The sequence below is a fragment of the Phlebotomus argentipes genome, unplaced genomic scaffold (assembly GCF_947086385.1).
Source record: "Phlebotomus argentipes unplaced genomic scaffold, Phlebotomus argentipes genome assembly scaffold_18, whole genome shotgun sequence".
NCBI classification, from domain to species: Eukaryota; Metazoa; Arthropoda; class Insecta; order Diptera; family Psychodidae; genus Phlebotomus; species Phlebotomus argentipes.
The window spans coordinates 7,128,719-7,142,404 of NW_026776177.1; the positions used below are offsets into that span (position 1 = coordinate 7,128,719).

The following is a 13,686-nucleotide window of genomic DNA, read 5'->3' on the forward strand; positions in this document are numbered from 1 at the left end:
AGCGATATTCAGAGAGAGTCCTAAAGCAAATCTATCGGATATTGGAAGCAGTTATTCAACAAGAAACGATGGACTTTTATTAACATAGGCACTCAATTTGATGAAAATCGGAAAATCATATTGCCGCCCATTCATTCTGAGGCTATCAATCCGGAAAGAAGGACCCAACTTAATGCCCCTCTTGATCTCGAGAACCCCTACAAATTGATTGAGTCATCATCCATCCATCATCCCTCGTCGGGTTTATTTATACGGATGATAACACGTCTTTCTCGCCAGCAAACGGCGCACAGCATCAACTCGATATCGCTTACCTGTGCCACCAGAACTCGCACATCTCCTATTTTCGTGAGCTCCTCCGTTGTTATTTTATCTCTTATCGGTGGCATCACGTGATATTGCTTGTCATTAATGTGGAGCCTGCAAGAGAGGGAGAGAGAAGAGAATCGTTATTCCGACTGCTGAAGAGTGTTCAATCACTGGGAGATTAGAATCAAAGAGCCGAGAATTATGACTAACTGCGGATGAAGAAGTGGAGGAAACACGAAATCACTGCTGATATGCCTCTTAACCATCATTGATACAACTCGCGCGCACTCATTAAAATGCAATTTCTACAGTTAGTCAGAAAAGCCAAACTACACATAAGTGCATAAACATTGCGAAGAAGCGATAAACTCAGTCGTAAAGATGCTCCATTCAGCGCCATGTTCCTTTTTCCCTTTTCAACCAAGGAAAGAACAATAATTGAATTTCAAATCTTCTAGAGAAAAGACTCTTACACCAAAATTGTATTTCTTCTTACGCCAATTCCTCTCTATTTACCTCAACTCGCAGCCAAACAACAAAGACGAGCCTCACAATAAAATCCACGTTGAGAGCGACATAAAAACCAAGAGAAGACACACAAATTGCCTGCTTTCCTACACACATTTTACATGGCGATGGATATAAAAAGAGAAAAGATCCTAGGCCTTAAATTTTGCCATCTGAAAAATTTTTACATCTACTCCTTTCGCATTTACTGACTTTTACGGCATCACTCATACTAGAGAAAACTCCGTTTGGTGCGGCCAAGTGATAAAATACATCCACGAAGAAACCAACATTTCAGTCAAGTTCAACCCCTATGTGACACAGACTTTATTTATGAGGCCCCAATTGGTGCAAAAAATGTCATTTGGATCAGAGTTGAGGCTGAAAGCATCAGGAAGCATAAGTAGATAACATAAAAGTTTTCCGCAACTTCAACTTTTGAACTCTACTTCACCTGCCAAAAGTTTGGCCATATGAGAACACCTTGTTAAGCGAATATCAAAGTATAAATATTGCACCGAGGAACATTTATGTGAAGCACTGAACCAAACATTTTCTAATAAAGAGATTCTCACATTAGCACATTCATGAAAAGACTCGCGCATGTCCGAGCTGCAAGTGCTTTTTTCTTTCAAATCTCCTTTTTATTACCATAGAATTAGCAGCCAATTTAGTTTTCTGGAAACAAGAGAATAAGTAACGCTGGAGATCTGTTGGTGGCTCGTGGAAAGTCCTTTGAAGCATTTTTCAGCGAAAACTCCCCAGGGAATGTGCGAAAAAAACCTGCATAAAAATAGCACATCAAGTGTCACATGAACTTTACGATATGAATTTCAGAAAACATGAGAGACACCGTAAATGCTATAGCGACGAAGCTTTGATCATGGAATAATAATGAAAGCCAAAAAGGGCAATTCTTGTGAAGCTTGAGAGCAGAGATGTTACTTAACATTTAATCAATACCAGCCAAACTCTATGAAGATGAAGATGTGTCTGAGAAGGCGCTGCCAACAAGACTCTTTGGCAACTTGAGCTCACTTATGCAAGCAATATAACCGCAATTTTGCTGTTAAACACCTCCAACTTGCTGATATTACATCTATTCAACATTTCAACTCTGATTACGTATTTACTCAAGAGAAACACCCCTAGAATAAGTACATATATACATTCCCCTGTCCAGAGATTTTCACTTGGATCCTCTTCACTTTCTGCAAAAGCGCCTTTTCAGGATTTTCGCGGTCTGAGAGGGGGGAAAAACAGAGGAAAACTTAAAGCTTATGCGAATATCACGTGTGCTAAAGCGATGGTATTTGTTGGGGATGGATAAAAAGTATCTTGGAGAAAACTCATCCATTTTCCATCAGAAGCTTATCGCAAACCTTTCGGGATTTACATTGAATGAATCATTATATCAATGGCTCTTTAAAACTGATGTGAAGAATTTTATTCTCTATACTCTTTTGGTGTGAAAATTTATTGACTCTATCTTATCGTTTTCAGTTCGGAAACATGTACAAATGCAATACACTTTGCCACATTTCACACACAGTACGTGGAATTGAAAATAGAGCACAAATTGTAGAGTTGAATGTGTTTTTAATGGAGTTTTGCTTTAAAGTCGCTCTGAGGAAATGTGAAAAAGTGCTTCTGTGCGCTCTTTTCTCGCGATGGAGAGATGAAAAATGAGCATAAAACTTCAGTAATCATTCAGTGGAAGCATCTTGTCCATTATGCCATCATAAATAACACATCACACTCCATTGACTGTCATAAAATTAATATCAAAAGCTCTAATATGTATTTAATGCCATACTGTGAGTGAACAAAAGATGGAAAAATTAGTGAATTTATGTATCTCTTAATTTCGTTAACATTTAAATACAAATAAAACATTGTTATGAGTTCTGCCGCGAAAATCCCGCTTTTGTGTACATCGTGCGTATTGTTTTCCCACACAATGAGATCATTTTCACCCTTTTCTCATGGGGTGAAAATAGAGAGAGAACACACAAAGTTCAGGACAAAGTTTATGACACAAAAGCCTCAAAGAAAGTATTATGGCAGCTTTGTGAAATGCAATTTACCACATGTCAGAAAGAAAAGTCACACATTATAATGTAAAATGACTTTGCAAAACTTCCTCTTAAGCACATTCATGATAAAACACTTGGGCAAGAAACTATAGACAAAATGCTCTGTGATTCTGTGCTTTTTTCCACCCTCACAAATGAAAGCACTCTCGATGAATACGTGGGAAGATTTTGTGTGGAAAAGTGCGTGGGAATGTTGCCTTGAATTATTATCAAGTAAAGCCCACAAATTGTTGACATATTCATTGAAATACGTGTGAAAATACATGTTCTTAAGGGAAATACGCCGTTGGTAAATAAATCCAATCAAAAGCTCAAAGGAAGGAGTATTCTTGCATGAGAAATTGCTTCGCAAAATACTTTCTACCCAATCATTTTCCCAACTTCTTATGCCGCGATTCGCACATTTCCATCAAATTTGCGCACGAATGATCAGCAAAAAGCCCTCGAATCTCAGTGAATTGCCCATAAGATGAAAGCCAGGGATGATTTTCTATAGAAATTCATCATATATGTTTCTCCCATGACAATCTAATGCAATAAACACGCGCTCGATTCTCGCTCTTCTGGAAAAATACTGGGAGTGGTATAAATTCACGAGAGATTTATTCCATGTTTTTCATGCTTTTTTCTTCTTTCAACCAGAGGAAAACCAGGAGATTATAAGAAGTTTTCAAGTTATCCGATAACTCTTCAACTTCAGCGTATTAGTCAATTAAAAGTTTGAACATGAAACTCTATTTTATCATCATTAAAGGATACACGTTAAGAAAAACGACAAAGACAGAATAATGGCACTTCTCAGGGCAACTATTCAATGTCGAGCAGAGAAATTCAACCCTTTTTCATGGGAAATAGAAATCTCATCATTTAGCATTCAATACACATCGTCTGTTGGTGTGTAAATTTGTGTGTACACATATTTTTGAAGAGCTCCAGAGCATAAAAAGAAGTACGACAACTTGAAAGGGTGAATTTCCATCTGAAAGGCAAATATGAAAATTCTTCCTTTCTCTCTTTCAATATGTGTTTTTCCTCAACACGAACAGGTGCAAATAAAATCATGAATACAATTTCCCATAAGCTTCACAAACTCTCCAATCTCTAGTGAAGTGAAAACTTCTTCTGCTTCTGGTAACTTTCAATTAACCTCCCAGACCCGCATTGACAGTTGCAAGTTTTCCTTATAAACACACTTTCTCCTGCACTTTCCATGTCACACAATTTGACAAGATTTCCCAGGAAGACGGCAACATTTGGGTTACAATGTAAATTTGCATTAAACATATCGATTTCTGCCATGAGCAGGAAAACCCACCTCAATTCCTCCCGTGTCACTTCTTTTCCCGCACTCGCTTCCCATTTTCCTGCCCACCCTTCTGTGATGGCGTGTGTGTGTGTGTGTGTGTGCACACCTCACGCTGCCCAGAGTGCCAACTCTGCTGGTGGCCTAAATTGCTCATGAAATAATACTGTGAGAAACTCCGTGAATTCACCAATTTGCCAATGGAGGAACCATGAAATTAATGACGGAATTTGCTTGCGAGCGAAGACAAACTCAAGAAATCCTCGCTCTGCAGCCATTCCAGCGCACACAAGAACACAAAGCAGAGCATGAGAAAGAGACCATGTCATGGAGACTTGAAAGCGTTCTTATTCATCCTCCCCGCACCCGCAGCATCCTGACTCCAATAATCCGCCCCACGTTGAGCCCTTGACCCCATTTCCTGTGCGCTGTTCCCACTCAAAGAAACCAACCACACATTTCATACCATCAGACAAATTTTCGTGGTTCGCCCAGTGTCAATATTTGCCTGAGTGAAGAAAATACCTCGACGCAAAGAACACTCTTTTTTCTCCCTGTGTTCAGTTCAACCATCAATGATATCATCATTTGTGTGGCTCTGAGAGTATGAAAAAGTCCCCAGTTTTGGCCGAACACAGAACTTTTTTGCCAACCCTGATGGCCTTTTGTTCCTAACATCACGCCATTTTGGCAACAGAGATTTTTTCTCTCTATGGCTTTTGTGGTCACAAAGTTTCTTCTAGATCTCTCAGCATCTGTGAGTGTGTCTCTGTTGTGGCAAAAAGCAACGATAACAAAATGTACGTATTCATAACTTTTATCAGACGGAGAGTAAAACTTTTCAATTCAACCCACAAGCATTTTGTGCTGTCATAAGATATTTCACCATTGGAAATACCTAAAATTTCTATAGGCATCAAAAGAGGGAAAAGGTGAGCATTGTAATTAAAATTATAAATTAAGAGAGTGAGAAACTTTGATGTGATTTCAATGAAGGCAAACCTTTTTCCTCTTAATGAATTTTGCAAATTTATTAACAAAATTCCAGATTGTTTACCAAATTAAATATCTGCTCGGGACAAATGTTACGTGAAAAACACCACGAGGAAGTTAAGGCATAAAATGCAAAATGTAACACATATAGATTATAGATAAATAAAAGACTAAAGTCATAAATAACACTTTAAGGCTCTAAAAGGCAGTATTGAAGTGAAGAAGTTGAATTTATATGCACTAAATTCATGTTATATTAGAAATTATGAAATCAATGGGAAATTTACGAGTAACATTGCTTTGATTCAACAAGAAACATTTAGCTTTAGGGGTTTTAAAGAGAAATCATAGCAATTTATGTATGAATCCCTTAAAATAACATAAATTTGCGAGATAATTTCTCATCAAAACAATGTCACGTAAAAATAACTCATTACACAAATTGATCTAATAATCTATACAAATAACACACATTAAGCTCTGCACAGCTTTTCCTGCACATCCACTCGAAACAAGCCGCACTGCTGAACAATAAATCAAATCAAATCACAATTTCCATATCTCACACTCATTGGTGCGCAAAAAACACCCGCACAAAATGACTTTTTCCTCCCTATAATAATGCAATCCCAATTACAATCGAAGGGATCTTTCTACTCCACCTCTCATTTTTCCTCCCACTCTCTCTCTCTGTTCATATGTTCGCCATCAACGCAAACATGTTGGTAATGATTTAACTCTGGCTGTACAACAGCACTGTAAATGTTACCTAGTAACATGTTAAAAAGAGTGTATGTAATATAAACTAACGATTTTCCTTCCCCTAAATGCCACACAAGCGGCAAAATAGACATTCACGACGTTCTCTGTTCATTTTGCCATGGAATTTGTGACGATTTTTTTTTCTCGTGCTCAACAGAAAATTATTCACAAATTGCCTTAATTAATTATATCTTTAATTAGCGACAATATATAGTTTGTCTGTCGCCCTCCTTAAGATTTTTCGTACAATTTCCCTCCGTTTTACATTACTATTTACCCCGCCATATAACTTTTATTGTATGCCAAATAGAGAGCTTCGCGCCGCAGCATCGCACAAAACTCTGCAAATCCAATTAAGAAAGACTTCCGATTGCAGATAGAAAATACCCAGCAATTAATGCAAACACTATGTGTTCAGTCAAGCAAAAAGAGAGAAGTGAAATCCCTGCTTTTAGCACACTTTTCCTTTTCCTCACCACCAATTTTCAGGAGTTGTGAGTGAGTGATTATCAAAAAAGTTTTTAGACTTCTCATCTACAGAGCCCGAAATTTAACATGATTTTATTACAAAGCACATTTTTCACTGTTCCTTTAGCCAAACAGTTATGTTCAAAGTGAGTGAGAGAGAGACGAGGAAAACCCGAAGAGGCAATAGAAACTAATAAAAAGTTTGTACAAGCCATTTGTTGAAATTAACTTTTTAATAAGCACATGAATGACGGCAGAAAATCAATAGCCTCTCTTCCCATACTCGCGCGCGCTTGATTGACTGTTCAATGATATTATTTTCCCTGTAGTTAATTTTTATTATGTACTTTAAGCAGTTGATCGGAAACTCACCAGAAACTATCATCCATAAGATTTTCTATTGAGCACGCCGACGATATCCGGACGCCTTCATTGCTCAGGACAGCCGCCCGATCGATACCACGATCCTCCTCGTGCAGCATGTTGAGAAAGTCACCCACATTGTGAGACACGGGCCTGAGAGCGAACTGGCATCGCTCATTTCGACTTGGCAGTGGCACTGTGACATGAGGAAGCCCACGGATATACTTCACAGTTACGTCTGCAAGGAGAAAAAGAAAGGAGCAGACCAATATCATTAGCCATAATTCACTCCACTAACAAACTCTAGCCCACAATTAGATTCTCCAGACATACAGTCAAGTCACACCTCATTTCTCAGCATCTTTCTTCATCTCTCACACAACGGAAATTCATTAAAACTTCATGCAATTTCTCTTTAACTTTAAGTTCATCAAGAAATTTCACAGCTTCAACTGGCAGATACTCTCGCACAAACGGCGATCTTCAGTGATGCAAAAGGGCCAAATTAGAAGCTGAATAACTCAAACTTTCACTGTCAAGTTCACAGCTTTCACCCCGCAGAGCTTCAATCTACATTTAATCATTCCCTTTGTTCTCACTTTAGAACTCTCTCGCACCCCTCTTTTATCCAGCCTTTCCAATAAAGTTGACTCAGGCGCCTCAGTAAATATCTCTCTGTAATTTTATTACTTTTATTAATCCCCACGTTAACACTCACGACCCGGTTCATCGCTTGGTTCATCGTTTGTAATTTTGTCCACTTTATTGTGTCGCTTCGTGAAATCAATATAATCAGTCCCACACTTAATTGCTCAGAGGTAAATTCCCGACCCCTGAAAGGGAGGGATGATTTGGCTGAAGTCAGTACACCACATTCATATCGTGTCAGCAAACTAAATCCTTTACACTTGGGTAGAATAAGAAGAATTCGTTATCTTGCAATAATTAATTGAGAAAGAAGCTTTTATTAATTGCTTTCATTTGATTTGCATGAGAAACAAAATATGCTATGATAAGTAAGAAAGTTAACTTTTTCCTTATTCAAAAATTCACGTCATATTGCGTTATTTTTATCGACTTCCTTTAAGCTATACATCATTCCTGACCCAATATATTCCCCTTGTTCTCATTCTTGTCAGAAATGGTTGGAAAAATTCCCACATTACATTCCAGGAGAGAATTTCACCTCACATCCTCTCCATTAATTATACATTTTGCGAAATTGTATATACATTTCATCCCTTTTTGGAAGGGCTTTCCTAATTAGAAATTTCCACAAGATTTGCTCTGTTGAAAAGTCTTTTCTTGCGAGACAGAGAAATTTAGGCTAAAAGTGTCGTAGTGTCTTGGATCCTTTCCAAAATCAATGACCACACATCTCTTCATCCCATTATCTTGAATGCATCATAGTCTCTCGGTCATTCGCTCAAAATGCTTTGCAGACAGCAAAGGAGAAACATTGTCCATGCGAACTATGAGCACATAAAGTTACACCCGAAATATGTCGTAAATTTAAAGTGTTATTTAATGGACGTGTTCTGCAAGGCGATTTAATTTCGACTCTCTGCACTCTCGGCAAATATTTACTTATTATATCATGTGCAGCATTAGAAATGTCCGCGTGCATTGCAAGACGGTGGCACTCTTGCAAGTACAACTCTTGCCTTACAAATTAATTTATTAAAATTCCCCCGCCACAAAAGCATGAAAATGTGCAACTCCAAGTGTGGAAAAATGCAATCCTACAAACCTCTTAACCGATCTATTAATCAAACCATGCATCTCACTTATAATTTGCCCATTTTTTCTCCACCTCGCAAAGCAATACTTTTATATTTCTTTCACCATCCTCGCAATACACCAAGGCGCCACTCTTCTAGCATCTCTCACTGCAAATTATGCTCTTGTACCACGAACAAATTCCGTTATTGATTTCCCTCACGGCAATATTTTGCTCATTCATTTATAAATGAACCTATAATCAAATTGCACACACACAGAAAGTTCAAACATTGCAAATGTAAATTAACAAACAGAAAAAGTTGGTTTTATCCACCAAAAAGTTGAGTTTCACGTGCAAAATTTGCTCAATGCACGAAATGCATTTAGATTTTCAGTAAAAAAAACATATACACCAAATAAACAGTATTTTGGCTGCATGACATTTTTTCGCATTGTAATTCCATTATAATACATCGTTTTTGGTTTCAAACTTTATGAATGCACATCGCGTATTGTGTTGTCCAATTAACCAAAATAGGCTTAATAATGAACTGAAATTTGAAACTTCAGATCATCCATTGTGCAAAATTGCCCACTTTTTCATACAACTTTTTGCACTCTTCGTCATTAATTGGGTTTTGCAGCAAAACTAAATATTTATCGATAGGCTCGAAAGTTAGGAGAAAGTTATCTGGATATCCAAACTTTTCTGTTCTAAAAATAGCCCTTCAACAAAGAATCCTTTTGCTAATGGGAGGAAATTAATTGAACTGTGTGTTCTTGACAGCTTATTTCATCGACAGATCGGAAAATGAAAAGCATTCGCTTCACGTTCACCCCAACATTTGCTCCCGCATGTCGAAAAATTAATGGATTTTTGTACAAATAAAGATGATAAAAATTGGTGACACGTTTCAAATTAAATGTGTAAAATTGAAGAGTATCTAAAATTAATAGAACAATCGGAAATTTTGCATTTAATCTCCAAGAGCACTAGAATAGTGTGTACAAAAAACTCTCAGCTTCATTCTGCAAGTGAAAATCTCAGGGAAAACATTCTTCATGCCATTTTGCATACATAAATTTACTGGCAGTTTGTGTAAATCATCATAATTTCCCTCGTTGTGAGAGAAAGCGATTTTCACGCTGGAATTTTGCCCATTCATTCACCAATATATTGATTAATTAAGACATTATTGGTAATTCTTCAGCGCTTCACTCGTCACTTCTCTTGCGCACTGGCTCTCAATTCTCCAACGCATTCATGAATTTCAAAGAGTTGCACTCAAAGAAATTGTCACTGGACAAAGTGTAGAAACTTAACTCTTCAAGACAGAACTCAAGCGCGATGCCATTTTCACACTTTTCCGCCACGCGTCGTTTCTCTGAGTACACAATTTGCATTCACACTGCTTTGGCTACTGTTCATGAACTTCACGAGGAAGATCTCCTCAATGGTCTGGGCAGTGTTTGTGGCTCTGCTGCTCAATGGAAATTACAATTCACGCAGAGATGTTGCACACGGATTCAGTGCAGTGAACATAAAGCGCCGTACACAAACGGACTGTGCATTATAAATTGTTCAATAACAAAACTCTATTGATATGCACATCAGTCCAATTAGTTGAGTTAGGAATTACCACACGATCGTTTGAGTGATTTTGCCATTAGTAACTGCATCTTTTCTCCACCTTCGCAATTGCGAAGGTGCAATATAATATGATTGAAAAGCCAACGCCGTTGCACAGAGGAAGCAGATGGGCAATTGGAGGCGCGCAGGCAAACATACCTGAGTGCGATGAGCAGACAAAATATAATCATATCATAGGTGTAGCATTTTTAATTGCATATCACACCGTTCAGTGTGCCAAAAATGCTGCAGAGCAGAAAAATTACATTAAAACAATCTGCTCAATTCTTTATCATGGCGCCTCTTTCACTCCATCGCCATAGTCTTCTAATTAAGGCGAAAGATGCGCCTCTTTCACTCACATTTCACCCATCTCACACCATCTCTCTGGCGGTTGTTGTTCTGCCTCTTTTGCACACCCGCGGACCAATTTCGCGGCATCTTCGCTCCTTTTCACCACGGGCTGAAGCAGTAGCAGCAGAAGAAGAAGAGCAATGGTGTTGGAAAAAAGTACGATAACCACACGCAACACTTTGTTTTTTCGAGCTTGAATCTCCAACACACAACTTCCCTAAGCCAATATTCACTATATTGTGTGTCTCAAGCACTCTGCACGTACCAATCTTCATCTCGCCGCGTCTTCCTCATATTGGCACAAAAGTCTCTAAACCGCATCTTCCGAAGAGCTGTTCTGCCATTCGGAAAGGTGATGCATTGGGGAGAACCGCGAGGAATTTGTGATTTTAGTTGAGGTTCAAAATTCATCGACATCGCATCAAAGTGCATTTTAACCCAGAGTGTTTTTTTTTAATCACTTCCGCAGTGAATCAATTGACAATTTACATTGTATGCATTAAACACATCTTCAATGTGATACAAAGGGTGATTGAGTGAATTTTGTGTGCATGTTGTGATACATTTTAGGATTTAATACCAAATTTTGACACTCTCAATGCCAAAAAATCTTCCACGCGAAAGTCTCAACGGTTCTTCTTTCCTCTGCACGTGAAATCCAAAATAAAAAATCGCAGAGAGACTGAAGACTATATATATTATTCCGTGGAGCGTGCTTAATTGTAACATATTCACCAAATCTCAGATTGTACATCAGAGGCCACGATATCAGCAATAAACCAAAGAGAGGAGGAGGCAGAAAAAAAGACTGTGATCAGACGAGATACATTTTAAGTGCGCGCCCAGCGAAAGCATCATCTTTGCCCAAATAAATCTAGCCAGAGCCACAAAAATAAATTGAATTTCTGTGTGTCTTGTTGTGTGCCGTGTGATTACCATCATATTCAAGTGCGATAGCCATCAACTCGTGTCACTCCAGCCAGCAATATTGCGAGTCTCTTGACCAAAGTACACGACATACTCTTCAACATAGGTTCCGGACAGAGTAGCGGCCTGTGCCATGGGGGAACCCGCGCTGGATATCTCCAGGGATCACAGAATCGACGCAAGAAGAAGTGAGTGCAAAATCGAAGAGGTGCTCCTCAATATCATGCCGACAAATTACACATCGAAGATGACAGTGTGAAGGGAAGAAGGACGAATGCGGCGATAGTATGTCAAGATAGCATTAATCCACCCTGTCATATATATCTAATCAATGAGACACCATCATTTTTATCCTTCAGCCTCTCCATACACTCTTCTCTCCCATCACATAATCCCATTATTATGTCCTTAATGCGCCATGAGACTTCCATCTTCATCCCCTTTCCCCTGCTTTTACTGCTCCCCAGTTAACAGCCGTTCCCTTTCACTCCTGTGCCCATAAAAAGCATTCGATGTGACAGGATTTTGATGGCCAGAACACCAACAGCGCCCGGGCGTTGTGTGAAGGTGCAAAAACACCCCAAGATCGTGCGCCATAAAACTCCCTGTCATGTAATCTTCTCAAGTATAATTGCATTAATTCCAACCCCACTTTTCCCGTGTGAAATTAATTATTCAAATCAAAAACCCCCCAAAAAAAACTCCCAAAAAGAGACACGCTCAAAATATAATGCAATTTAATGTATAAGAAAAGAGTCACTCTCTTTTCACATATAAATTCTCTCTTCCCTCAATTTGGTGAAAAACAAAAAAGATAAACAATAAGAGAGCACTTTATAGTTATAATTCATCTGACATAATATTTCCGTGTGGCGGAGTTCTCTTTACAAATTGTAGAGAGAATCTACAATAGAGCACAAAAGTTCCACTACAATAACTCTCTCTCTCTCTCCCCTCTCTCTTGTTGGGCTGTATTTGGGCGCTCTGCCATCCCCAAAATATAGGTCACGGTGGCGAACGGAAGTGAAAATGGTGACAATGGAAAATAACCCATTGCAGGATTTCCAATTATACAGACATTTTCTAGGTCAATATTAGAGGTTCTTCTCATCCAACTATGACGATGTTCAATAGGAAATTCCTGTCTCGAATTGTTTCTCTGCAGATAAATAGGTCATAGTTTACCTAACGACAAATTACAGGCAAAATCAATTTCTCTTCCTAGAACATCCAGTCAAATGATCCTGATGAGAACGTGAGAGCAGAAATGAATGCATAATTTAATTGAATATGAAACAGTGCGGATTCATCAATACATTATTCAAAATGATATGCAAATTGTATTTGCAATTGCCAATAAGTGAATAAAATAAATAGTCAATGCGTATTGCAATAATATATTCAACCATTAAAAATAATATGCAATATTGGTGACTAATGGAGCGCGGTTTTATCAAAACAAATAATAAATTGAGCCTATTCATGCCACATAAACACAACCACTTCAGATTACTACGAATCCCGATGATTCCACGTGAGAATCACCACATTTTCTGCTGATAAATTCCATGTGACAATAAAGAAAATGAGCCTAAAACTTTCAATGACTCAATCTTCGCGCACGTCACACAATATCAAAAAGCACCCTGAAAGAGCGTTCAAATTGGCTGATTCAAGATCTCTACGTACGATTAGATATGAGTGGCGTCACAAGAACATGGCAAATATCCATTGAATTGTGCGATGCTTTATCATGAGAAATCACACGGTGAATTTCATGAATGTTCTCAAATTAATTTGCATGCAAAAAGATCATACTCAATATTTGCCATTTCCTCCAACCTTGACAGAGACCATTGAACATAATTCTATCCACACAATTGTGAAGTATGAGAGACTCAAGCGCAATGTTTTGCATGAAAACACAAATTTATTTATTCACCAACAAATTGCCAGAGAGTTTTTGGGAAATTGGATTAATTTATGCAAAATACGATTTGAATTAGACAAATATTATCCAATGTTTGTGATAACATTGCTAAGTAACTGACACTACAGCAAAGGCCCGATGAACAAGGCTCTAATACACGAATCTTATCATCGTGCTCTTCTGTATTGGCTTTTAAAACATCCTATATAAAGTTAATTAGCAGTGGTATAAAAAATCATAATTTAATAACAATATTGTAATCCATAATAATCTTCGTTATGTTGACCCACTTTTGCACTCATTTATGAATGACTTTTCACCA

General features: G+C 38.1%; 1 protein-coding gene across 1 annotated transcript in view; it reads right to left on the reverse strand.

Annotated features, from left to right (window-relative positions):
* Positions 1-13,686, reverse strand: part of LOC132260414 (calcium uniporter protein, mitochondrial) — a 43,151-nt gene that overhangs the window by 4,927 nt on the left and 24,538 nt on the right. The window contains exons 3-4 of the mRNA XM_059758494.1: positions 6,811-7,039; positions 315-420 (exon numbers count right to left, since the gene is read on the reverse strand). Of these exons, the coding sequence (XP_059614477.1) occupies positions 315-420; positions 6,811-7,039 (335 nt within the window). The remainder of the gene's footprint in view (positions 1-314; positions 421-6,810; positions 7,040-13,686) is intronic.